The sequence below is a fragment of the Desmodus rotundus genome, chromosome 8, assembly GCF_022682495.2.
Source record: "Desmodus rotundus isolate HL8 chromosome 8, HLdesRot8A.1, whole genome shotgun sequence".
In the NCBI taxonomy this organism is placed as follows: domain Eukaryota; kingdom Metazoa; phylum Chordata; class Mammalia; order Chiroptera; family Phyllostomidae; genus Desmodus; species Desmodus rotundus.
In genome coordinates, this window is record NC_071394.1 from 38,519,442 (window position 1) to 38,544,433 (window position 24,992).

At 38.6% G+C, this 24,992-nt stretch overlaps 2 protein-coding genes across 5 annotated transcripts in view; one reads left to right on the forward strand and one right to left on the reverse strand.

Annotated features, from left to right (window-relative positions):
- Window positions 1-8,473, forward strand: part of PDE7A (phosphodiesterase 7A) — a 111,270-nt gene extending 102,797 nt beyond the window's left edge. For 2 of the 4 annotated variants that reach the window (XM_045181710.2, XM_053929706.1), the window contains exon 13: window positions 214-2,036. In XM_045181710.2, coding sequence (XP_045037645.2) covers window positions 214-422 — 209 coding nt within the window. In that variant the 3' untranslated portion in view covers window positions 423-2,036. Of the gene's footprint in view, window positions 1-213; window positions 2,037-3,082 lie in introns of those variants that run through there. The other 2 variants (XR_008427480.2, XR_008427481.2) reach the window with 2 other exon arrangements.
- Window positions 8,474-8,722: 249 nt separating this feature from the next.
- Window positions 8,723-24,992, reverse strand: part of MTFR1 (mitochondrial fission regulator 1) — a 40,527-nt gene continuing 24,257 nt past the window's right edge. Inside the window, exons 4-8 of the mRNA XM_024572100.3 lie at window positions 23,514-23,629; window positions 13,839-14,071; window positions 11,700-11,925; window positions 10,968-11,136; window positions 8,723-10,236 (exon numbers count right to left, since the gene is read on the reverse strand). Of these exons, the coding sequence (XP_024427868.1) occupies window positions 10,168-10,236; window positions 10,968-11,136; window positions 11,700-11,925; window positions 13,839-14,071; window positions 23,514-23,629 (813 nt within the window). The 3' untranslated portion in view covers window positions 8,723-10,167. The remainder of the gene's footprint in view (window positions 10,237-10,967; window positions 11,137-11,699; window positions 11,926-13,838; window positions 14,072-23,513; window positions 23,630-24,992) is intronic.

Sequence of the window (24,992 nt, forward strand, 5' to 3'; positions counted from 1 at the left end):
GAGAGATGTGACGTGTCAGTCAGTACCCCTGTGAGTTACGTAAGAAGTAGAGTCTCCAGAGAAGATTTGTAAAAGTGCACGCACATTGGAATCTTTAGAAAAATACGGTTTAGGTCATTTTGGAATAGGACTTGAGAATAAGCACTGTAGAGACATTTTAAAGATAAAGTTTCAAAACATATGTTGATACCATTTTTCTCTTATTTTCTTCAGGTTTTATGACTTACCTGGTGGAGCCTTTGTTCACGGAATGGGCCAGGTTCTCCGATACCAGGCTGTCCCAGACAATGCTCGGACACGTGGGGCTGAATAAAGCCAGCTGGAAGGGACTGCAGAGGGAACAGCCCAGCGGCGAGGACACGGAAGCTGCATTTGAGGAGTTGAACTCACAGCTATTACCTCAGGAAAACCGGTTATCCTGACTGCAGAGTCGGCGCGGCACACTGCCTCCGGGAGGCCCTCGGAAATGTGAAATGGGGGCTTGAGGTGAGAGAACTTACTCTTGACTGCCAAGGTTGCCGAGTGAGTGACGCCAGCATTATTTATGTCCAGGACCTCCTCTGTCGGATCATTTGAACCCACTTTTTAATTCTAAGACCTGAACACACAGCAATATGGATTTGGCTCTCACGTGAAACCTTGCGTCTGCAAAGACCGGCAGGAGCGAATCTGGGAGGAGTAACCAAGGCAGTTGTGTGGAGTGCCACGTGCTTCTCAGAGCATTTACTCTTCGAACCACGAAACTGGAACTGAGTCTTTCCGCAGAAACCTGGAATGAACCAGTCTGCTGCGGCGCGTGTATCTGCACCTCCCACCAAGTTCTCGCTGAGAGATGGGGAACGTGAAGTGCCAGCCTCTGCTGCCTCTGGCCAGACTCGATGTTTACAAACCAACTCTGAGATACTGCTTCTGAATTTGCCTTGGAGCACAATAGTGAAGGAACCACTAAGAGTTTTATAGATCAAACTTTAAACTGCAGCTCCTTCCCCCTGGTTTGCCTTTTTTCTTCTTTGGATGCCACCAAAGCCTCCCCTTGCTATAGTCTGACTTCGTGCACTGGAGACCGTGCATACCCCAGAGTGCCGCCAAGCTTTCCCTCCAGTGCTGTTTGGCAGTGCGGTTTTTTTTAACTCTTGTTTTTTAATTTGGGGCGGGAGGGGAAGAACACCAATGTCCTAGCTGTATTATGATTCTGCAGTGAAGACATTGCATGTTGTTTTCACTACTGTACACTTGACCTGCACATGCAAGAAAAGGTGGAATGTTTAAAACACCATAATCAGCTCAGGGTATTTGCCCATCTGAAATAAAGTGGGATGGGGAGTGTGCCCTTCAGAGCGAGGGTACTAAAGTCCCTTTCGCTGCAGTGAGTGAGAGGTATGTGGTGCGCGAGTGGCCGGGTGTGTGTGTGTGTGTGCATGTTTGTGCATGTGTGACTGTGCATGTGTTCTGTTTATCCATGTGGGAAAGGATTGGATATGTAAGCTTTTATTTATTATTTTGGAATGTGACATAGTGAGCAGCCACACTTGGGGGAGGGGAAGGTCGGTAAGCTGTACCAGACGCTCCAGTTGCCTTAAACTATGCACAAAGCTAAGTGACCAAACTTCTTGTTTTGATTTGAAAAAAGTACATTGTTTTCTTGTCTCCCCCCCTCCCCGTCCCCTGCCTTTTGATGAAATGATACCCTTTGATGGGCCTTTTGATGTGAACAGATGTTTTGTAGGACAAAATCTAAGGACTAATTTTAAACTTAAAACATTCCACTTTTGTAATTTGTTTTAAATTGTTTTATGTATAGTAAGCACAACTGTAATCTAGTTTTAAGAGAAACCAGTGCTTTCCTTTTAGTTCAATTGTATTTCCCTTGTTACTGTAAAAGACTGTTTATTAATTATGTTTACAGTTTGTTGCAACAGCCATTTTCTTGGGAGAAAGCTTGAGTGTAAAGCCATTTGTAAAAGGCTTTGCCATACTCATTTTAATATGTGCCTGTTGCTGTTAACTTTTGATAAATAAAAACCTATCTTTTCACATTTTCATCTTTGATATTTACCTTATAATTAATCCTTTGGAAATCATAATGCTAAATTTCTAGGAAATCAAAGATGTAGCTTTTTGGCTGTAGCATTCACTTACCAGATATGTATTCAGGCAAAGCTGGGTGCAGGCACAATCCTTTGGGGTGATCTGCACCTCGCCAGCGAGCAGGCTGACCCCCTGGGTACATAGTTTGCTCAGAGGTCAGCTTTGAGCCCAGGCCTCTTGACCCCACAGCCTTTTGTTCCCACAGTTGTAAATTGCACAGGACTCAGCACCTCTTGCAAGTACTACGGTACTATTTGTATTGGCCTTTTCAAAGTAATAAGAAGTGGCCACTTAATTCTACTTGATTGATATTGATGTAAGAAAGGTACCGCTGGGCCTCTTCTGTATCTTCCCAAGTCCAATTCATTAGAAGGGATGCAGTGCAGACTTTAAAATCAAACATGGTCATTATTGGCCTAGAAGAGTGACGTCCAATAAAAATGTAATGCTAGCCACGAAAGTGACTTTCAGTTTACTGGCAGCCACATTTAAAAAAGGAAAATGCCATTTATTCCGATATACGTATATATACTTCATCATTTCAATATGTAGTCATTATAAAAAGCAGCTGAGATGTTTAAATTCTCTTTTTGGTGCAAGTCTTTGGAATGTGGTATTTTACACGTACAGCACATGTCAAGTCATACTGGCCACATTTCAACTGCCAGTACCCACATGTGGCTCGTGGCTACCATACTGGACAGTGTGGGGACAGAAGTCTTATGGTAGCAGAGCTGAGTGATCCTGGGGAAAGTCAGCTGCCCCTTACACGAGGCGGCTTCACCTTGGCAAATTGGAGGCACCCAGAGTCTGATAAAGATCTTTGCAGAGACCAAGTGAGCTTCAGAGACCAAGGGTGTCAGGCTCATGGAGAGTGGAACAATCTCATAGGAAACTCACATTAACAACACTCACAGTAACTGATATTTTTTAAAAGTGTTAGTATTTAAATTTACAATGGGAAATGTAACTATCAATCATTCTCTCCCTTTAGGCAGATCTTGGCAGATCTTCAGCTGGTTACTTGGTGAGCATGGAGTCTGAGCAAGGGAAGCAAGTTGCCTCATGCGTCCATCTCCCTGTGGGCCATACCTGCTGATATTCATGTTTATGGAGCAGGGTTCCCTCCCCATGGACGATGCTAGAGGGTCTCTGCCAGTAGCTGCTTCTCCACGTCAGCTTCTGAGTGGCACTTCCAGTAGATATGTCAGTACCTTCAGCCTTGTCTCGTTTGAACTGGCCTGGGCTCCATCTGCCTCTGACTGATTGCTTCGCTCTGATCCACTGTGTTTCCTATTGATAGTCAAGGATTGTCTTATTTCCATTCTCAGGGGGAGACTCCTCAGGTTGCTCCCATTTCCGGCCTAACACATATAACACACCCATTGAACTGTTTTGTTTTTTTGTTACATACATGTGGGAATCACTGTCTATAGCTCTGCTTTTTAAATATCATCTGTATATGAGGGGGGAACCCAAAAAACTGGAATTTATATATAAAAAATTGTGTATTCTTACATGTTTAAACCTCACTCACCTTCAAAGTACTCTCCATTTGATGTAATACCCCTATCAAGACTTTTTTCCCCCACTGTTCAAAACTGTTTTTGAACTCATCAATTTTGGTGCCTTTTTGTGCTTTTGCCACTTTTTGTTTCACTTCTTCTACATTGGCAAAACATTTCCCTTTGAGGGCTTTTTACATCCAGGGAAACAAAATTACTTGGGGTGAGATTGGGTGAATAAAGAGGGTGGGGAACTGGGGTCATGTGATTTTTGGTCAAAAACTGAACACTTAGCATGGTATGGGCAGGTGCGCTCATTTATCACCCATCATGAAACAGGCAAACACTTTGAAAGTCTTCAAAAAAAAATCCAATGAAGCTGAACACAGTCTTTCACTACAATGCCAGCTGGCACACTGACACAGATGGGCTCCTAGGACACTCAGTGGGGGAAGCCTGTACTACAAGAGGCCTGCCCTCCAGAGATAATTCCAGTTTTTGTTGGGTCCCCCCCTCATATTCCTTGAACTTTAATTTTCTAGAAAAATTTGAGGAGTTAAATAATTTAGAAGACCACATTTAAAATAATTAAATATATTATGGAACAATGCAAAATTTTAAAGATACAACAGGAGACTTCAAAGAATTGTTGAGCATGAGCAGCCCACTCATTGGAGCTGTAGACCCAACTCTGCCGTCATAGGGGGCTATCTCCTCTGCTTGGGGATAAAGGTCCTCGGAGAGAGAATTTCGGCAAGCCTTAACTTAATGAAAAAAAATCTGGTTCCCGGTCAGTATTTGTAACTGTAAATGTGATGGTTCACAATGACTCTACGTATAAAATAAGTAAATATTTTATGTCCTTTGCAAACCTGGGAAATATATTTGTACCTGACATACAGGTTTACAGGTGCTAGTAATTCTTTGAAGATTCCTATAAGTCTTTTTCCAAAATGTTTTCTTGGCTCTTAAAGCTTTGTTTTCTTAAAACTTTCACATCAGAGGTTTACAATGTTTTCATGTATACTTTTTAAAATGTATATTTTGTTTAAATCTCCACCCAATCAGTATCTTCTGCTTGGGAAAATATGACTCATAGCTACTATGCATTCAGTAATTTTAAATAAAGGTGCGTACTAAAACACCAGTTATAAACATACATTTGAAGCATAAGATTGTACAGCTATGTGCAAAACTTAAGTCTGAGCCATTTCTTACTTGCTGAGGATCTGCAGACAGCCTGTGTCTTTCGGAAGGCCCCCTAACGGTCCCCTAATGGTGGAATGGCCATTCTTCGGGGTGAGCTGACTGCTGTGGTGGGGAGGGGACACAGGTCTCCTCCATCTTCTCTCTTGTTCTCAGCATAGACTAGCGTAAACTGGGCCATCAATAAGTGGTTGTTGAACAAGTAACTTGGTGTTTTAATGATGTGTTTTCCTTTTAGCTGTCTTATCATTAAGAGAAATTATACTGAAACTAGTCTGTTTATGCTGAAGTTATGTGGTAAGCAATATCCGAGTTCCTGTTTTGTGCAGGGCACTGCACTGGATATAATAAAGGTATTAAAAATTTCAAGACATGGTCTCTGTTTTCAAAATGTTCGGGTGACCAAATGATGTGTGAAGTGTTTGCTATTCAACATGGCAGCCTTCCGTCCGTATCGTACACAATGAATGCAAGGTGTTGGGGTGCTTAGAATGAATGGTTTAGTTCATTCTCTCCCATGTTGTCAGCTCTGTTCCCAGTGCTTTCTAATGCATTTTTCATTTACTGAATTATTCAGCTCCAGATTTTGGTTCTTTGTTGTTTCAGTCTCTCTGGTAAAGTGCTCCTGTTCCTTAATTTTATCCCTGAGCCATTGAACTGCCTTTCTGAGGTGTCTTAGATCTCATTTTTTCATGACTGATTTTGAATGCTCTATCATTTAGATCAGTCTCCCATGACTTTGAGTCCATGAAAATTGCCATTTTCTTTGTGTGACTTTGGTGGTTCATGTGATTGATGTGTTGGTGCATTTGAAGTAGTGAGCACCTTTCTAATTTCAAGGTGACACTTGAACTTTCATTCATTTTTCAGTAGATGCACCTTGTGGAGCTCGTTTGTTTCCTCTTACCTGTGCTACTTGCACCCCGGCAGTGATGGTGGGGTGTCCCTGCTGTGCCTGGGTTGCCTGGGTCTCAGGGCACCACCGCTGTAGTGGAAGAATATGGCGAGTGGGGGGAGCCAGGTTTCCCCTACTTGCCCTCCCTGGGCCATTGTGTGGGGTCTGCACTTCATCCAACTCCTCCACCTCTACCATGTTAGCTGGGGCTGCGGGCACCGTTCCTGTCCTTCCCCTGTGCCTCCCCTATGTATTAATGTGTGGACCTCTCAGGCGTGCTAGTGTTGAGCAAAGGGAACTTTGTTGGGTTACAGATCTCCAAATAGGTGTAGATTTAAGGGGAGATACAAAGGGCTCTTCTCCACCATGCTGCTAAAACTGTATGAGATTCTTGAGCATAAATTTTAAGTGTTTATTGTTGAGCCATAAAGAATCAGGAGACTGCATGATATCCCAAGTTCCTTTATTTTAGCTGAAATTCGTGCTATATACCTAAACTTTTCAAAGGAAGTAGTATATCCTTGGCTGCCAGAAGCAGAACCTGCAGTCTGGTCATTCTGGGATGCAGCTCATTACTGCATCTGCTTACTTTACCCACACTCCTCCTTCTCTTCTTGTCTCTTCTGTACCTTGCGCTTTCTGCTTAGAAAGGCAGCCTAATGTAGTATTTTTAAGTGTTATCTTTACAGTTAGACCTCAGTTTGGGTCTTTTGTCATTTATTAATTGTGGGTCCTTGGGCAAGTTACCTAATCTTCTGAGGCGCTTCCTAAACTGTAAAATGTGTTTCTTAAAAGTAAAATAATGTATTGACACATAGGTACATCAATCAATGGCCTAATTCATTTCCTCATCGGTTGAGTATCAACTGCTCAGGGATACAGTTGTACTTCCTGCCATCCTTAGCTGAGCTCCAGGTACCAGCTGCTCCCCTTTGTCCGGGTTTCCTGTTCAAATTCCGGAGGGAAACTCTCACGGGACCAGCTTATCAAGGCTGTGTCCTTGGTCACCGACCAGGCTGAGCATTACTAGGTGTTCCCTTGCAGAAGGGAAGGCAGAAGTTCAGACGCTGCAGTTTGCCTTAGAGTTGGGTTAAGAAGTATTCACGTAACCTGACCCCCGAGATCAGTCTCTTGTACTCCCCTACCCGTGTTGCCAACACCCACATTTCAGATGACATCCCAACCACAGTTGTTCTCACCCATTCCCTTTGATAAAAAGCACACCGGGCCATTAAGGATGGCCATTAGGAACATCAACAGCAGGCTTTTCATAACCTCCAGTAAAAATCTTGTTAAGAAGAGTTTGGCCTTTCTCCCCAAATTAAGGCTTCTCCAGCTAGGAAGAGAGCAATTACGAGGGACTGCCCTGTAATGGCCATGATGCTTTTCCTTGTCATTTCCCTTCCTGAGGGGGTCTGATTTCACTCATGTTCTACTCGAATCTTGTGGAAGGAGTGCTCTGTCACCTTTAGAACAGGCTGGAGGAGCTACCAGAGGTTTGAAAAGCTCCAGCTATAGGAACACTAAGGCATCTAGCACATGGGAAGTGTGCTAGACAGTCTCAAAGGGAAATATTGGTAATTTCTGGGTCCTGATGTGGTCAGAATATTTTTATCATCCTATCTGTTCTCCAGTCACTGCACTAGTACCAGTGAAGAACTAGCCTGCTTATGGGTTTATCAGGAAAAACTAAAAAGAATGTTAAGAAATAGGTTCAGTGGGATAGCTCAGAAGAACGTTGAATCTCTAGGATGAGAAGGGGAAAGGACTCAAGAATGGCTGGAAGTTCATGAGAAATACTGTGACAACAGGCATAACTGATAGTGTCATTAAACCAAGTGTGTCATCCTGCGTGACAATCCCAGAGCTGACTTTATCGGGTTAACTCCTCAAAGTCTAAACTTCCGTCAGCCAGATTCTAACCTACAGGGAGCGTCTATTTTTGGTAGGTTATCAGGAGGATGGTTTTTCCCAAGTACCATATTTTTTGGACTATAAGACGCACGGGACCATAAGCTGCACCTAGGTTTTAGAGGAAAAGAGGGGGGAAAAAACCCACTCCACTGCCACCCTCCCCCTTGAGCCAGGTAAGCTACATTCAGAGTATAAGATGCACCCCCATTTTCCTCCCAAATTTGGGGGGAGTGCGTCTTATAGTCTGAAAAATATGGTATTTGTTTTTGGTTGTTGTTCCCTTGTGTTGTCTTCTTTACCGCTTACACACAGGAAGTCTTAATACAGCAAAAGGACGAGATTCGTCTGCAGAACAGCCTGTGACTAGAGAGACAACCAGAACTAAAGATGGTAAGTCCTACTGCTCTACCCTAAGCCTGTGCAGGTGCCAGGGACCAACCACATTCACAGGAGAAATCAGCCAACTGGAAACTACAGTGACCACATATAAAATGATGTAAGAAACAACTCACCACTCTACTTACTGTTCACGGAATGTGTTAAAAATCACTATTTCATTTAATCTTCAACAATTTTTTGAGCTGAGCATTCTTCCATTTTAAAAACAGAGGTGAGACTTGGCCAGGATTGTATACACGGATTGTGTAATAACTCCAAGTCCAGTGTCCTCTGACTCATACTAGGTGTATATATAGTGAGTCCCTGGACTAGTCAGAATCACAGTAGACAAAACATTACATTAGCTCCTTAGCTTTTTAAGCCTCAGCTATAAAATGCAGAGTTAAACTGTTTTTAAGATCTTTCACTTCATGTATTGTGCTGGAAAGAGAGAACTAGACACTGAATGAGATGGGTGCGGGGGAAGAGAGAAAAGATTTTGAATAAAGGCTTGTAAGCTTGGCGAAGTCATCCCAAGTACCTGCCCTTCTGTTTTAATGCTGAAGTCCCTTTAAGAGAAAGGTGAATAAGAGACAATATAATATTTTATTTTAAGGAATACATTTCCAGTTGAAAAATGTAGAAAGCAAATTACTCTTAAGAAGTTACGTGTACAATATAAAAGAATCTTACCTATCATTTAAAAAAAAAACCCCACATATAGGCTTTATGGTCCGAGGATAATAAAAGTTTGCTTTATTTCTAAGTAGTAACTTCCTCATATTAGAGTACTGTTCAAAATTCAATACAAATACAAATGTAAATTTCTTAGGTGGTCAAAACATGTCTGGTAACTTTCTGAGTTTCTTTTAAAGGCAGAATTTTTAAACCATGTAAAACAATGTACATCAACAGCATGTGTAAAATAAGCCACAGTTCAGATGTAAGCTGAACAACCAAACCATGTAAAGTACCTCAACTAGTATTTGCTACCACCTAGAACATTGCACATATTTTCAATAACTTAAAAGGTCTACCTATTATTCTCCCACTCACCAGAGGAAATAACTTTTTAAAATGAGATTTAAATAATAAATCCTACCATTCACTCATGGAAGGAGATTCTGGCATTAACTAGAGTTGAGTTTTAACAGAAATAAAGATCATGAAGGTTTATCAAATATTTAAAAATTATCACAGTAATTCATCAGAAGCCCTAGCTAGAAAAGAAAGGCAGTTTCCCACTTTCTAGTAACAGCTAAGGTTTGTGTTGCATAGTGTGATTCAACAAAACATTCTGGCCAGTGACCAACACCTGGTAAGGAAACTGTTCACCTATTCAGTGTTCCATTTTAAAGCTACTATTTTGACCAATATTAAAAAATTTAAGCTCCATTATGCCTACAATTTCCAGAAGTATTAACTTAGCAGACAAGTCATTTTTATGATGCCATTTATTAAACTGAAAGAAAAACATGTTACCTTCCAATTTTTACTTAAAAAGAGATTTAATTCAATTCTTTGATTCCTCCCTATTTGAAAACTACATTTTCTTCCTCAGACTGGATGGCACTTGAGGTGACTTCCCTTTTTAAAGGAAAGCCTCATGGAATTTTAGCAAACCCCATCTCCAAGAAAATGTGAGAGAAAAATCTAAGATAAAAGTTCTGTTCAAGGTAAGAAGATTCCAATCTCAAATTTTCATTCCAACAACTGTGTTAGGCCAGCTCTTCCGTCATTGACTAGTAAACTAATTGCTGAACGCAAATAACAGAGCCCTCATTATACAATTTTACATAGACTGCTTTATGTCCAAATATAAGCGTATAGAACACTTGTACAAATTAGTGTTGAGTTAAAAACGCCCATCTACAAATGTCCTTTCTTCATTTTGAGATCTATATAATTGTTTTCAAATCTGGAAATCTAAACATCCTGACTACACATTAAAAACATGTTATGTCAGAATATAAGTATGTCCTGGGAAACTTCAGAACTGACCTTCTGATAAAAAGCAAACATAAACTTAGAGTGCTTTTGCTATTGCTTAATCCTGTAGTTAGATTTAAAAGGAAACTACTGAATATTAAATTCAGGTATTTACTAGATAGTGTTGATTTCCACTAGCCAAAAAACCCTAACAAACCAACAGGTGAATCAGGCTTCTCAGGTCCTTGTCTATTAGGAATCTGAAACATTTTCAATTAAAGCCTTCATTTTTCCTGTAGACTTCAACATGTGTGGCCCAAACTAGAAAAGAAACAAAAAATATAAAGATATTGGTTCATATAACAGCAATGATATATCCCTTCCCAATCATGTGTCAAAGGGCTCCTATGTTCTACATGAAAAAAATCAAGAAGCCAGATACTAGCTTTAATGGATGGACAGGTTGTTGTAAGTATAGTAATAGAACAAAAGGCAGAGGTAACCAAATTGCTTCCTAGAAAACTACAGTCACCTTAACTTGGTCCAGTTTTACTTCTATGAGTAAAAGAAGAAAGTACCACAAAGTTTCCTTTTCAATATCTAGAGTTTCAAAGATACTGGAATTTCTAAGATACGTGGCACTCTGGAATAGATAAGCACATGTCCCCCGTGACAGTAACTCGAATAAAAGGAACGTATAAATTAAGAATTGGGGCAATTTCATGGAAGCTCCTATCTGCATCTATGACAGAGCGCACACACCCTGCAAAGCCCAGGTCAAACCTCACCCTCTTCGGAAGACTTGCACAGGGCGCCCCAAGTGAAAATGATCTTTCGTTCACTTTAAATTTCTGTATCACAAAATACAGTCAAGTCCTGAGAGATGTTAAATACTGAAACTGGGGGTTAACTTTTACTTCCTTCTTTATGCCCTTCTGAAAGGAATCTGCTTGTACATCCTGTAGCACATCCATGTGAATCTTAACAGAGGACACAGCTGATTATCCTGTGAAATGGAGGTGCTCAGCAAAGAAGTCTGAGGTCATACTCACCAGCACTGTTTCTGAAGTAGCCTCTGATGCAGACTTTGAAATTCCGTTTTCAGCCTCACCTTGGCTGTCACTTCGATACCGGTGAGCAAATTTCTTTTTCAGAGCCTCTGCTATGAGGGCAGCAGGGTCAGTGACATCCACAGGCTTGGGCTTTGTATCTTGTTCTGACCTTAGAGAAATGAACAGAAACCGGGGGGCATTTCAGTATGCTAGCATGCCTCTGGGCAGTGCTTCGTGTGCCTCTCCACAGCTGACGGCACGTCTCTAGCACCTCGGACACTCGGGGAAGACCCTGCTAGAGTGAGATGGAAATCCTAGATTTAAGGCTCAAGAAAAGAGCACAAAGGTGCCCAGTGAATAACCACTCAGGTCATCTCAGCAGCACTGATTATGCTCTTTCAGGGCAAATCCAGTGTCATTCTTCTTCGGAAGCCTAGTGACTTACCACTGTGGGTACACGGCAAGGCTTTATTGAGTGAATGACTGACAATGAAGACTTTACATGAAATGCAATGGGAGAAAAACTGAAAAGTAACCTGGAAGTGTTTACTTTGCTAATCTCTCAGCTGCCTGTGCACAGGAGCTACCAGGAGCCCATTTTTTGTAAATTAAAAACTTAGAACTATTCATGGTAGTCATGTTATAAAGCAAAGTTCTCAAGAAGCCCAGTACTTTGTTTTACAAGACATTTAAGAATGAGGAAAGTGAGAAAGAAGGTAAATGTATCCTTACCTTTTTACTGACCGAAGTTTTACACTGTTCATGTCTTTAAGGATCTCTAGCATGTTTGGCATGTCAGGCTTCTTTGGGCTGTGCTTATCCAACGTCTTTCCAGCACAGGCTTTTTTCTCTCTGCGCTCTCTGATCAGGTCAATAGCAGATGTACTTTGGTGGAGCGTTGAGGGAGGGAGGGGCGGTGGAGGCGGTGGAGGCGGCGGTGGAGGGACAGAGGGTGGTACTGTGGCAACAGGCAAGTAAAAATTTTTGATTATGTTAAAGACTTTTGTATACCTGAAAACAGTATCTTTAAAAAGAATCTCAGTTATGTAAGTAGAAAGGAAGTTTCATTTACTCGGTTAGAATCTAAATGCCTGAATCTCAGTCACTGTATCATTTAATCCCAAAGTCTCCAGATGGAAAAGTTCCATTTAACTTAACAGGAGTGTTTTTGTGATATCAAATGTTCAAGCCTGACTGTGGCACAGTTTGTAACTACTTTTAAATGAAATATAGTCTGTACTGCATAAATAACTACCTTTATTATGTACAGCTAGATAACTTAGTATATGAAAACTTTCTAAAAACTGTTGAATAAATTTGTGGTTCATGTAAAGTACATTTATTCACATATAAGATTTCCTAAACACTACACACTTGCATTACTGGATTGTGTTTGAAAGAAAAGATTTAAGATGTATTGAACAATTTCTAGGCAGAAAAAAATGTTCTGAAAATTAAAGTGGTTATAAAATAAGGACCTAAAATTCAGCTTTCTGCATGATTAGAGGTCAAGAGAGCCTTCTGTTGGGTGAACTACATTGCTTAGGGGGTGCAAAAAAAGTTTTACTCAGGGTTTAGACCATTAAACAGAACACCGACTGTAAATCCCCAAATTATCTCACTATTTAAAGCACTTTTCTTGCAGGACAGGGAGGTAAAACAAAAGAGAATTGCAATTTAAAGTTGGAAGTAAAGGGCAGGACTTCTGGCTTTTAAGGTTACACACAAATTTCATTTAACACTGATTACTACTCAAGCACTGGTGCCTATAGTGCTTCACCCTCTGTGCACCTTGGCGGTACCCGGGTTGGATGAGGTTTCCATGTGAGATTACATTAAACTCCAGCAACACTAGCCATGTGGCTCAGAGGCAGAGTAACCACCCTTCTCCTTCAGACAGAATTGGTTAATCCTTAATCTAGCCAGGACTCAGGAACAACAGGAGGAAAAACAGCTACTACTGCCAACAGGTTAATGGACTAGGATTTCAGTCCTATGGTTTCTTCTCCAAAGTGACAATGCCGCACAAGTGAAAGCAGCAGTATCAGACCAGGAGTCAGAGCACCCCAGTTCGGTTTCTACTCGTTCACAAGAGAAAATGACTTAAGTAGCTATGATGTGCTAAAGGCATTTTATGTGATTTCCACACTTTTTCTCCCACAGTAACTCCATCACATAGGTGCTGTTACTGTATTTTGCCGTGTATGATGTGCACCCACGTTCTTGGCCCAATTTTTTACTTATATAAAACCAATGATCACAATTCCAGGGTATTATTTTACATACAGATATCACTGCTTTCTAGAGTTACCCTTTTAATGCATAAGCATAAATAAAAGAATTAAAAATATTTACATAGATGTGGAATTAGCACTACCCATGTATAATGCACATCCTTATTTTTCCCTCAAAAGTTTGGGCGAAATGCACATTATACATGGCAAAATATGGTAGGTAGTCCCATTTTAGAGCAGCAAAGGGAGGCAGAAAGGCGAAGTGCTTGCCTCAGGACTGACTTGCAAGTTAGTAAAGAGCACTCAACCCTGTCAGAACTGTTTGGAGATGCCCCCATGTCTGACAGGATTGGTGCCATTAAGTCTCCCATAGCATTCACCTAGGTAGTAATTCAAGTCAGGACTTGCAGTGTTTTCCAAATACACCCACTTGTCAACCTCTCTGATAGCACCAAGTTTGTTCAAAACAAACAAAAACCCTTATGCATGACTGGGTCCTAGACTAGACTATGCAAAGAGGACTGACTCTTGGTTTTTTAGCAACCCCATTGGCTTTTACTTGCTAATAAAATTTAAAATTAGGGGCATTCTTCTGATTTCCAGTTTGCTGTTTAAAACAAAAACAGGACTTACAGACCTGCAGTAAGATTCTGCTGTTCTTGCAGGGTCACAATTTTGGCAATCTGAGCTCTGAGAGCAGCAAGTTCATTTTCAAGCGCACAGATCTTCTGCAGTGCCTCCTCGTTCGCCAGTGGTGTCTTCACTTGAGGTTCTTCTGGGGACAGGTTTGGTAAGGAAAACTGCCTGCTTGGGGGCTTCTCAAAGAAGGGAAGGGCATCCTGAAGGGGCTGCCTTGACCTGACCTCTGTCCTGCAAGGAAGACAGTAAGGCTGGCTGTCACAAGCTTTGTAAGAAAATATTAAAAACATTGCCAATTAACCAGAAAATAACATCTGAGAACCTTTCAGGCTGACCTTACATAAATTCCCTCCTATCAGTTTCGAAGCAACAAAGTACTCGTCAGCCTAATGTAGGCACATACATACCAGGCCCGGGTTTCTTGTTGCCATCATTCTTTTGAATCTCTGGATAATATGCGCAAGGCATCAAAGATTCCAATTCGTATTTCGTGTTGATTTGAACTAAGTGAAGACACATTTTAATGCTCTTAAAAATGGACAACAAAATTAAATCAGTAATGCATTAGCTCTTCCCCAGGGTCTTGGCTTCTGCATTTCAATGTTAGTATTAATCAAATTACAAGACAAATTTGGCCAAATACAGCACCAGAAACCGAAGAGAAAAAAAAAACAAAAAAACATTGTAATTGAACCCATTCAGTAACTACGTGGTAACTAAGTAAATCACTTGGGTGTAAAAAATGTAATGTTCACTGCTCCACAGTTGAGAATAAAATTCAGATTTCCTCTGAACTGTTCATTTGTATACTTATGCATTTCTTCCTGTTTTCTACAATTAGGATTTCCTGGCCTCTAAGGGTCCCCACCTGCTATTTTCCTTCCAGCTTTATGGAGGTATAATTGACAATTAAATAGTGTACATATTTAAGGTGATTTGATATGTGTATATATTTTTGAAATAATCACCACAGTCAAGTTTATTAACATATCCCAGCTTCCCTCAGCTTCACATGGTCATGTTTTGGCTAACAAGATGCACGCAGACTGTTGTGAGACATCTAGGAAGGCTGCTTAAAGGGAGATGACTCCATGAAAACAGCCTCTCATCTCCAGCCTCATAACCCTTGTTCTCCTGCGAGCATTGAGTGCAAGGTGATGACTGAGTTTGAGGGTCATGGAAGGCCAGGAGCTAACCTTGACATGAAGCCAACACTAAGGATGGCAGAGAGCCCTGGCTGGGTCCCTGAGGACACTGTGGAGCCACTGTCAGCTCCAGACTATCTACCTTAGTTGTTTTTGATGTAAGAGAGAAATAAACTACATGGAGAGAAAAATAAACTCCCATCCTGTTGAAGTCACCATTATTTTGGGCTTCTGTGTTCCACACAAACTTAATTCTAAATGTTACATAACATTAATATTAAATTGTATTTTATTTTTCAATTGGATACTGGTATTTTTCACTTGAGAGTTGTGATAATTCTTCATTATATCTATGTTTTAAATGGGCAATTTTTGGATTTTTAGCTTTTGGTATTAAGCACTGATTTCAGGTGTTTTTCTTTATATTTTAATCTGTATAGGCCATGTTAATTGCCCAACCATACACCAAGGATGCTTGCAAATTGTTTTTTTTAATCTGTAACATTATCAAACAATAATGATGTCTTAGTTCTTGCCTAGCAGCTAACTTTACTAACTTTATTAATTTTATTTGGAATATGTGTGGGATAAGGAAGTGTGTTTGACCTGCAAAGCTTCAATTACTACTTTTATATCCCCAAGGGGAAGGAACAGGTGATGAAATTTCTAGAAAAGTACAAGCTTAAACAAAGGTAAAAGAGTCTATAAGGAATAGTATCAATGCTTTGATTAAATATATGCGCTTTGAAACATTATGTTATATAAGTTAGAGAATAGATGTACTGCTCTACCTACAATAAAGAAATAATTTAGTAAGACATTGAAATTTTGAAAAAAAATCACTGTGGCTCTTTGTTGATACAATAGGCTAAATTCTGATTTCTACTTTCATAGCTAGGAATGGGTCAAATTTGTTGAATAGCTCTATACAAGAAATACTTTGACTAATTTCTATCCACTTTTAATTTAATCTATTGAAGTTGGGGGGGTATTTACAGAGTATTTAATATCAATATTTAATATGCTTCATCAACTATGTTCTTTTAAAAAAAATTTTAATTAATTTTAGAGAGAAGAAACATCTGTTTGCTGTTCCACTTATTTGTGCGTCCATTGGTTGATTCTTGTATGTGCCCTGACCAGGGATTGAACCTGGTATATCGGAACAACGCTCTGACCAACTGAGCTACTACTCAGCCAGGGCACTCATATATTCTTGATAACTTTTTATGTTTTTAACAAAACTGAATAATAATTTTTTGATATACTACGAATAATTTTTTGAAAACTATGTCTTGAAAGAACTAGGGGACCTGGTTCTGGCAGACAGGGCAGTGGTGATGACAGAAACCTAGTCTAAGGAACAATCTGCGTAAAATACAGAAATCTCAACTGTAGAGTTAGAGTGCGCTTGTTCAGAACAGCAGTGTGGAGAAGGATGGGACAGTTGTAGTAACCGAGACTGAATTTATACAAAACCTGTCAGAAGCAGTGTGTTGTCAGGACAGGATGGACACCGCCACCATGGGCACCTGGGGGATGACAACTGGACGGAAGAGGATGTAGTGGAGAGGACAGAAACACAGAACAGGTGGGTAAAGGCTGGTCTCTACCCCGTCTTTCGCTGTCACATACCTAAAGTAATATGTTTATATCTGAGTGTGGAGTGAGGGTGAAGTTTCTTCTTGACAACAAATACAGTGAAATTTTGGATACTGGCATCTTTAGTGCTACTAAACAAAAGTTATAATACTTTTTATTCAACAACCAGTGGTCCCTTCAGTAGACAGCATTTCCCTACCTAAAATTCTCCTAGACATCACAGATATCAAAGGTATTGAATGTTTATAAGTTTTTTTTTTAAGTTAACTGTTACCATTCAAGTAAGGCAACCTTCAAATCCCACGAATGTTTACTCTAACATATCCAAAACTGGAAGAAGAGAATTTGGCTTAAGATCAACTACAGGCATGTCTGAACATCTTACTTTCTTTAAATTATCTTTTACCCAGAAAATTGTAAGCAAAAATTAATGAATAGCAATTACAATGTTAAAAAAAAAAAAAGGAATTAATCTACATCTCCCCGTAACTCTTACAGGTGAATTTTATCCTTTTGTTTTTCCATCTACTGAAAATTAAGGACAAAGCACTCATCAATCTTGAATATCAGCATGCCCGAGTAAGATTTAAAAGAAAAAAGCTTAGGGCCATTAGCAAAATGATTTAGGCAACAGTGTCAGATCCACCTATATTTTATATCTATGCTATTTTTATAACTTTGAATATGTAGACTATGCATTTCTCTGTGAAATACTGTTGATGGTTATAGGTTTAAACAAAGTAATTATAAAAAATGTGGAAGTTTAAATGTGGATTTTTATAAACTGAAAAAGGAAAGTAATCCTTAAATGATCATGTCTTCTTAGAGATATAAAAAGATCAACCTCTACAGGAGCTCAAGAACCAAAAACAAACAGAAATAAGAGTTGCACTATAATATTCTTCCTTGTGTATAGAAAAAGTTTAGATTTTATGAAAATTCTAACACATGCTCTTTGCTTAAACAACACACACATCCTTTTCCCACAGACATCTGTTTTGTAAGACAGTCAACAAACAATTCATTCTTAGAACCAATCTGTTTTGCCATCCTTCCGAAAGCTATTAAGAGCTAGAATTAAGGTAGAATTAATCTAAACCAAGAGAAATGCTCTTTAGAGTTTTTGTGTGTATAATTCAGAGAAATTTCAAGAAACAAAAACCAAGTATGGATGTCCCCAAAGCAGAATACAAACAGCTAAAATGTGGTGTTTTGTTTGTTTTTGTTTCTGTTTTTTTTGCACAGCCGGCTTAAGAAGAGATGAGGTTATGGGGAACTTCTGGGCATCCTTTTGGCTTATAGCCTGGTGGGGAGCAAGGGAAGTGCTGGGTCTTGTGGGAGAGCAGAGCTCTGAGCAGGAGTGCTCCTAGCCACCCCACCCCCACCCCTCCTGTAAATAAAAACCTGCTTGCTTCAATATTAATTGTTGGATTATGTATGAGGGTGACATATGGATGGGCCCCAGTTTGCTTGGTTACATTTTCCCAGAGACAGAGTACTGTGACATTAATATCACAGTGACAGATAAAGCCTCAAATTACATGGTAACAGGACTAGTATTCAGTAATTGTCAAGAAACAGTAAAATGCCATCAACTGTCATTCTTTCTACTTTGTCCTATTGTGTAAAATATTCATATATCCCAAGCTGGGTGCCAGAGTCACTGGTAAGCCAAAAACACGAGTGGATGCAGGTTAGGGTGAGCCCCAATAAAAACCTGCACTCTCAGCTAAAGGACCAAGAAAGGAGCAGCCTCCCAAGATAAATAACTCTAGCCAACACCACATAAAATATTGTGGCCCCACCTCAACCAAGCAACAAAGGTCAACTTCCTGTAATGAGGGCTATAATGAGGTGCCTCAAATTCTGGAGAATAGTCTCAGAGAAGACAGGGAATGAAGACTTTTAACAAGGCACCTCATCTCTCTGTGTATCAGTGGACACAATCTGGGGAGCCTGGAATTCCACCCCACCAAATAGTAACACGGCACATTCCCCTACTGGCTGGTTGGTATCACAGGTGGCCTTGTGGGGAGCCAGAGTTCCCACCCACCCAGCAGTAATAAGGAGCCTGTCCTTGGAGGTGAACAGAGGCCACGTGAGAAACCTGGACCTCTGCTCCCACGTGGTAGTAACATGGTGGCACCTACTCTTCCCCTACTGGAGTGCTATCAGAGAAAGCCAGCTGAAAGAAAAGATCCAGTTTCATATATCCAAAATATCTAGGTTTCAATGAAAAAAAACCAACTCCTCATACCAAGAAAGAGAACACAAATAGGACTTCTGGTTAAGATGGGAGATGAGGTAAACTCTGAACTAACTTATGACCAGGCAATTCCACTTCTGGGTATCCATCTGAAGAATCCAAAACATTAATTTGAAAAGAGACATAAGCCCCTATGTCCACTGAAATTTATTTACCACAGCCAAGATATGGAAGTAACACAAAGGCCCATCAACCAACAAATGGATAAAGGTGTGGCACATGTACATACAATAGAATATTACTCACATACAAAGGAATGAAATCTTACCATTTACAACAATATGGATGGACCTAGAGGGTATTATGCTAAGTGAAATAAGTCAGAGAAAGACTAATACCATATGATTTTACTTATATGTGACAAACAAAACAGAAACAAACTCATAAATACTGAGAAAAACTGATGGTCACCAGATAGAAGGGGGATGGGTGAAAAAAGTGGAAAGGATTAAAGAAGTACAAATTAACTGCCAGTTATAAAAATAGTCATGGGGATGTAAAAGACAATCAGTACATGCCAATTCTGGGATAACAGAGATGTCAGAATTATCTGACAGGTTTTAGATCAGCTATGATAAAATGATTTCAATAAGCAATTTCCATCACTTTGTGAGCTAGTGAAAAAATAAGAATCTAAGCAAAGAAATAACCACAAAGGAGAACCAAAACAATTTAAATCTAAAAAGTACAATAACTGCAATAAACACAATGGATGGGATAAAAACCAGAACAAAGAAAGGAAAGAATCAGTGAATTTGGAGCTAGAACAACAGAATTTATCCAATCTGAAAAACAGAAAGCAAAGAGACTAGGGGGGAAAACAGTCTTAGTGGCCTGGGGGACTACAGCAGAAGATCTCAAAGGTGTCATGGGGGATGCCAGAAGGAGAAAGAGGGCAAGGATGAAAAATACAGACAGAATCAACCCTAAGAAATCCATGCCAGGACACATTTTATTCAGACTTTCAAAAACTGAGAACAAGAAAATTTTAAAGAATTTAGATGGAGAAAAAGAATACCTTATCTATAGTGGAAAACTTTTTGAATGACAGATTTCTCATCTGAAATGTAGAGGCTTGCAGAAACTGGTATTTTTAAAGTGCTGTCTAAGAACCAAACTATGAACCTATAACCTTTATATCCAGCAAAAATACCATTTAAAATTGGGAAAGTCATGAATTCTCAAATGAAGGAAAACTAAAATAATTTGTCACCAGCAAACCCACTGTAGACAGATGACTAAAGGAAACTCTAAACAGAAAGAAAGCAAAAGAAGGAACTTTACATCTGGCAGAAAGAAAAACACAATGAGAAAAACTATGGGTAAATAGACTTATTTTCTCTTCTTGAGTTTTCTAAGTTGTTTGATGATTGAAGCAAATATTCTATTGTCTGATATGATTCCAAATGTCTGTAGAAAATTATTAAGGATATTATAACAAGAGGAGGGTACGGGGACATAAAGACCAGAACTGCTCATATTACACCAACCATAGAATGTGGTGAGTTACCAGTTATGTATATACAATGTAACGCAGTAAGTCTCCATGTGTGATTTTAAGTGAAATGACATATAATGAAACCAGTATTACTATAGGCTAATTGATATAAATAAAGTTCACATAGCATCCCATCAACTAATGAAACAATGTACAAAACCATGCTATTTCGAGGACCTGTTCCTAAACCAACCACACAAAAAAAACTATACCAAGAAAGATATATCAAAATAGATAAATCAACATGAAATTTCAAAAAAAAATAAATGTGTATCCCACAGGAAGGCAGAAAATGAAACAAAAAATAGGGGGGGAAACAGATTGAATATAATAATTACATACATGTAGTTTACATATACCAATTAGAGGACAGACTGCCAGAGTCTTTTAAAAAATATGACTGAACAATGTGCTGTCTACAAGAAACTCAGTTTAGATGTAGTGACACAGGTAGAGTAAAAGAATTAAAAAGATATATTATGCAGACATTAACCAAAAGAAAATAGCCATGACTGTAATTATTTAGATAAAGTAGACTTAAGAGCAAAGAAAATTATCAGGGACAGAGAGAGACATCATATAATAGTAAAATGATAAAAGACATAGCAGCCCTAAGTGTGTATGCAACAAACAACAGACCTCCAAAACAGGAAAAGCAAATCGTCAGAATACACAAATCTACGTAATATAATTGAAAACTTCAACACCCCACTTTCAACAATTTTCTAGCATAGAAAATCAGAAAGATTATAGAAGAATTCAACAACAGCATCAACCAACAGGATCTAATTGATATCTGTAAAACATTGCATTCACAACAGAATACATTCAAGTACCCACATACTATATAGCAAAATGGCCCATATCCTAGGCCAATAAAAACACCTCAATGAATTTTAAAAAATGGAAATATACAGTGTGTGTTCTCTGACCACAACAGAATCAAACTGGAAATCAGTAATAGAAAGATAACAGGAAATTTTCCAAACAGAGACTAAACCATAAACTTCTAAAGTATTCATGGGTCAAAGAAGATGTCAAGGGAAATTAAAAAACAATTAACTGAATCAAAATAAAAATATAACACATCAAAACTTGTGGTACACAGCTAAAGTAGTGTTGAGAGGGAAATTTACAGCACTAAGTGTTTTTAGTCTCAAATACTATAAGATCCCACCTAAAAAAGCCTAAAGAACAAAATAAACTCTACACAAGCAAGAGGAAAAAATATAAAGAGCAGAAATCAGTAAAATTGAACAGAATAATAGAGGAAAAAGATGAAATAGAGAACCGGTTCTTTAAAAGATTACTAAAACTGACATAAAAAGCAAAAAGGGAGGACAAATCAGTAATATCAGGAATGAAACAGGTATCACTATACACTTTATAATCATCAAAAGGATAATAAGGGAATACAGTAAGTTCTCACTTACTGTCCTCTATGGGTTTTTGGAAACTGTAGCTTTAAATGAAAGACCATATAATGAAACCTATTTCCTTAGGCTAATTGATATAAATAATGAGTTAAATTCTATGGTATATTTCGGGTCACAAAAACATCACCACACTTCTAAATAAAGGTCCCAAACACTTCTAATATTAAACACTGAAATAATTGTGAGGTATACATTATTTAAGAAAGATTGATAAAAACAAAATAATTGTTTTCCAATGAGCTTATTATAGTTCAAGGTTGAGGAGCTTATCTTGGTGGCTCAGGCAGAAGATAGAAACCAACCCTGGACAGGATGCCATGCCATTGCAGGGCACATTCACATTCACACACACACACACACTCACTCTCCCTCTCCCTCTCCCTCTCCCTCTCCCTCTCCCTCTCCCTCTCCCTCTCTCTCTCACTCACTCTGGTACAATTTAGAGACTCTAACCTAACATTCACCTCTTTGGGATGTTAGGTTCCTATCATTTCATTATTCTCATAATGATCCTAGCCAGAAACCTAGTATACTATTCTTCCTTCCTTAACCCCAATATCTAAAACTTGTTTTCTGTCTTTATAATTCTTCTGAGTACCTTGACTTTGTCCCTGTGCTCCATTTCTTCTGTCAGTTTCTTAATTTAGTCAAACTCTAATCATTTCTCTTTGGACTATTTCCTGGCCGGGCTTCCTTCTATTCTTTACATTGTTTGCAGGGAAATTTTACTAAAATACAAATTTGATAATAATACTGTGGTGCTTAAAATCTTCCATGGCTCTATACTATTTTCAGGAAAAAGTCTATAAATTTTTTAGCCTAACATGTATAACCTTTAAACCTCTATCTACTTTCTATAATCATCTACAGCTTACCCTTCTCTGCTACTCCCTAGCCTCACTGAACCATTTGGAGTTTCCTAAATATGCCATGCAGCCTCCTAATTAGCACTGTAAACATACTGTTCACTTTTCCTGAAATACAGCCTTCCTATTTAATTGCCTCCTACTGCCCTTTATCACTCAGCTCTAACATCTTCTTCTTTGAGAAGCCTTGCCAAACCTCTCATCCAACAGTGGCCTTCTCTATTTACTTATTAGACTTTACAGTATCATTACTGATTTTGTCTTTAATCTCCTCTAGCACACCAAGTATTCCTATAAAGCTGAGACCATATCTTATTTTACCTCTGCATTTTCAATGCCTAATAAGAATGAAGAGTTGAAATATGTTGAATAACTGTCTATGAAACTGAGGTATAATAATTTATGAAGGCTTTTCAAATAAATGGAAGTCCCTCTCTGACTCTTACATTATTGTTTCCTTTGAATTAAAACTCACCTTGACTCAGAATTTTTAGGAATCATTCTCCAATTATTACACCAATTCCATAATGTAACACACACTGATTATTCTACCCTAATAAGACTCTTTTAATACTATACTTACATAAACATATTTATGGCAGTTCTTTCTGGTCTGTCATATTAGAACGTCTAAAAGACAGGGAATTCTGTAATTCTTAAGGACACAGTAGTTATGTGTGTCTACAAACCAAAAATACTAGCTGAGTGTTTAAAATGAGCAGAAAAGAAGACTGCTAAAAAACCCCTACTGGGTTAGTTACTAGACATCAAATTCAGCTATTAAAAGGAAATATTGCAAAGGTATCACCTTTTAAAATAATAAATACCATATCTCAGCTCCTACGAGATTTTGGACTAACCTTCGTCTTGTAGAGCAGTCTCCTTCTTCTTTGGCTATCCATCCAACATCAGCAAAAGATGCCACTGAATCCTCTCCTGGGTAACTGGGGCTCCATTCTGTTGTCGGGCTGGTAAGCTATAAGTTATATATAGGGTAAGTTTGGCATCTGGCACCAAAATATTAGAATGAAACTTTTTTTTTAAAGATTTTATTTAATTATTTTTAGATAGAGGGGAAGGGAAAGAGAAAGAAAGGGAAACATCAATGTGTGGTTGCACTCGTGTGCCCCCCTACTGGGGACCTGACCTGCAACCCAGGCATGTGCCCTGACTGGGAATTGAACCGCTGGCCCTTTGGTTCGCATGCTGGCACTCAATCCACTGAGCCACACCAGCCAGGACAGAATAAAACTTTTTAATCACCTAAATAAAAACCATCAGCTTTAGTATTACAAACATACAGACAGCTTCAATTTCATTTCCATTAAAAGTCCCCATGAAAGGGACCATGTAGTTATGGCATATGTTGCCAAATAATGTATGACAATCACTGAATTAAAATGTAAACTTATTCAATATTTAATATACAAGTCAAATGAGGCAGTTTGTTTTTTAAAAACCTCTGGTCATCCTAAAACAGTAAGAAAATATTTAGAATTTAAGCATTAAAAGCCAAATTTTTTGAAGAGGTCTGTTTTTTTTTAAAAGTATAGGAACAGAAAACAGAACAAGGACAAGAGGTAACAAATTTGTGCTAAATCTGGCAATATTTTAAAATGGATATTTATAGATATATTGTTATAATGCTGAAAATACATTTTTTGAAAATCCTTATAAATCTCTTGATTTTTAAATAAAAATATTAACTGTGAAAGAACTAGCTGAACAGAATTCACTAGCTAATGTTAAACACATAAAGAACAGAATATTTTGAAATAAACACAACAAAGGAAAGCATAAAAGTTCTGAAATTTACCATGAAAAAATGGAAATATAATTTAATTGAATTAAATTTAAGTTTTGTTATAATGTCTCAAGCCAGAGGGTCATGAATAATAATTTTTAAAAAATGATCAGAGCACTTCCAACAGGTTGAAATAGACTTTAAGTGAAAAGGAAAACTTTTAAATGAAGGAAATGATTTAAAAGGCCAAAGAGATTTACTTATTAATGTATTTACATTTGTAAATGGATATAACCTGACCAAAACAATAATTACAAATATTGCCACAAGATACAATTTTTAGAATTTGTGTTAAAATATGTCATTAAATATATATATGCTTCATAAGCCTTCTGAGCTGATAAACCCCTTTCATCAACTGGTTTGTCCCTGTGGTACATGCTTATGGCTTCTATTAAGACAGGTTAGTAATTCGCAAAGATTAAAACAACAACAACAACAAAGGCCATTTCAGTTGTTGCGGAAATGTACACTCAGTAACATAAGCATGGGATGGGCAGGGCACTTGTTAAGTACCAGTGCAGGCAAGGGGACC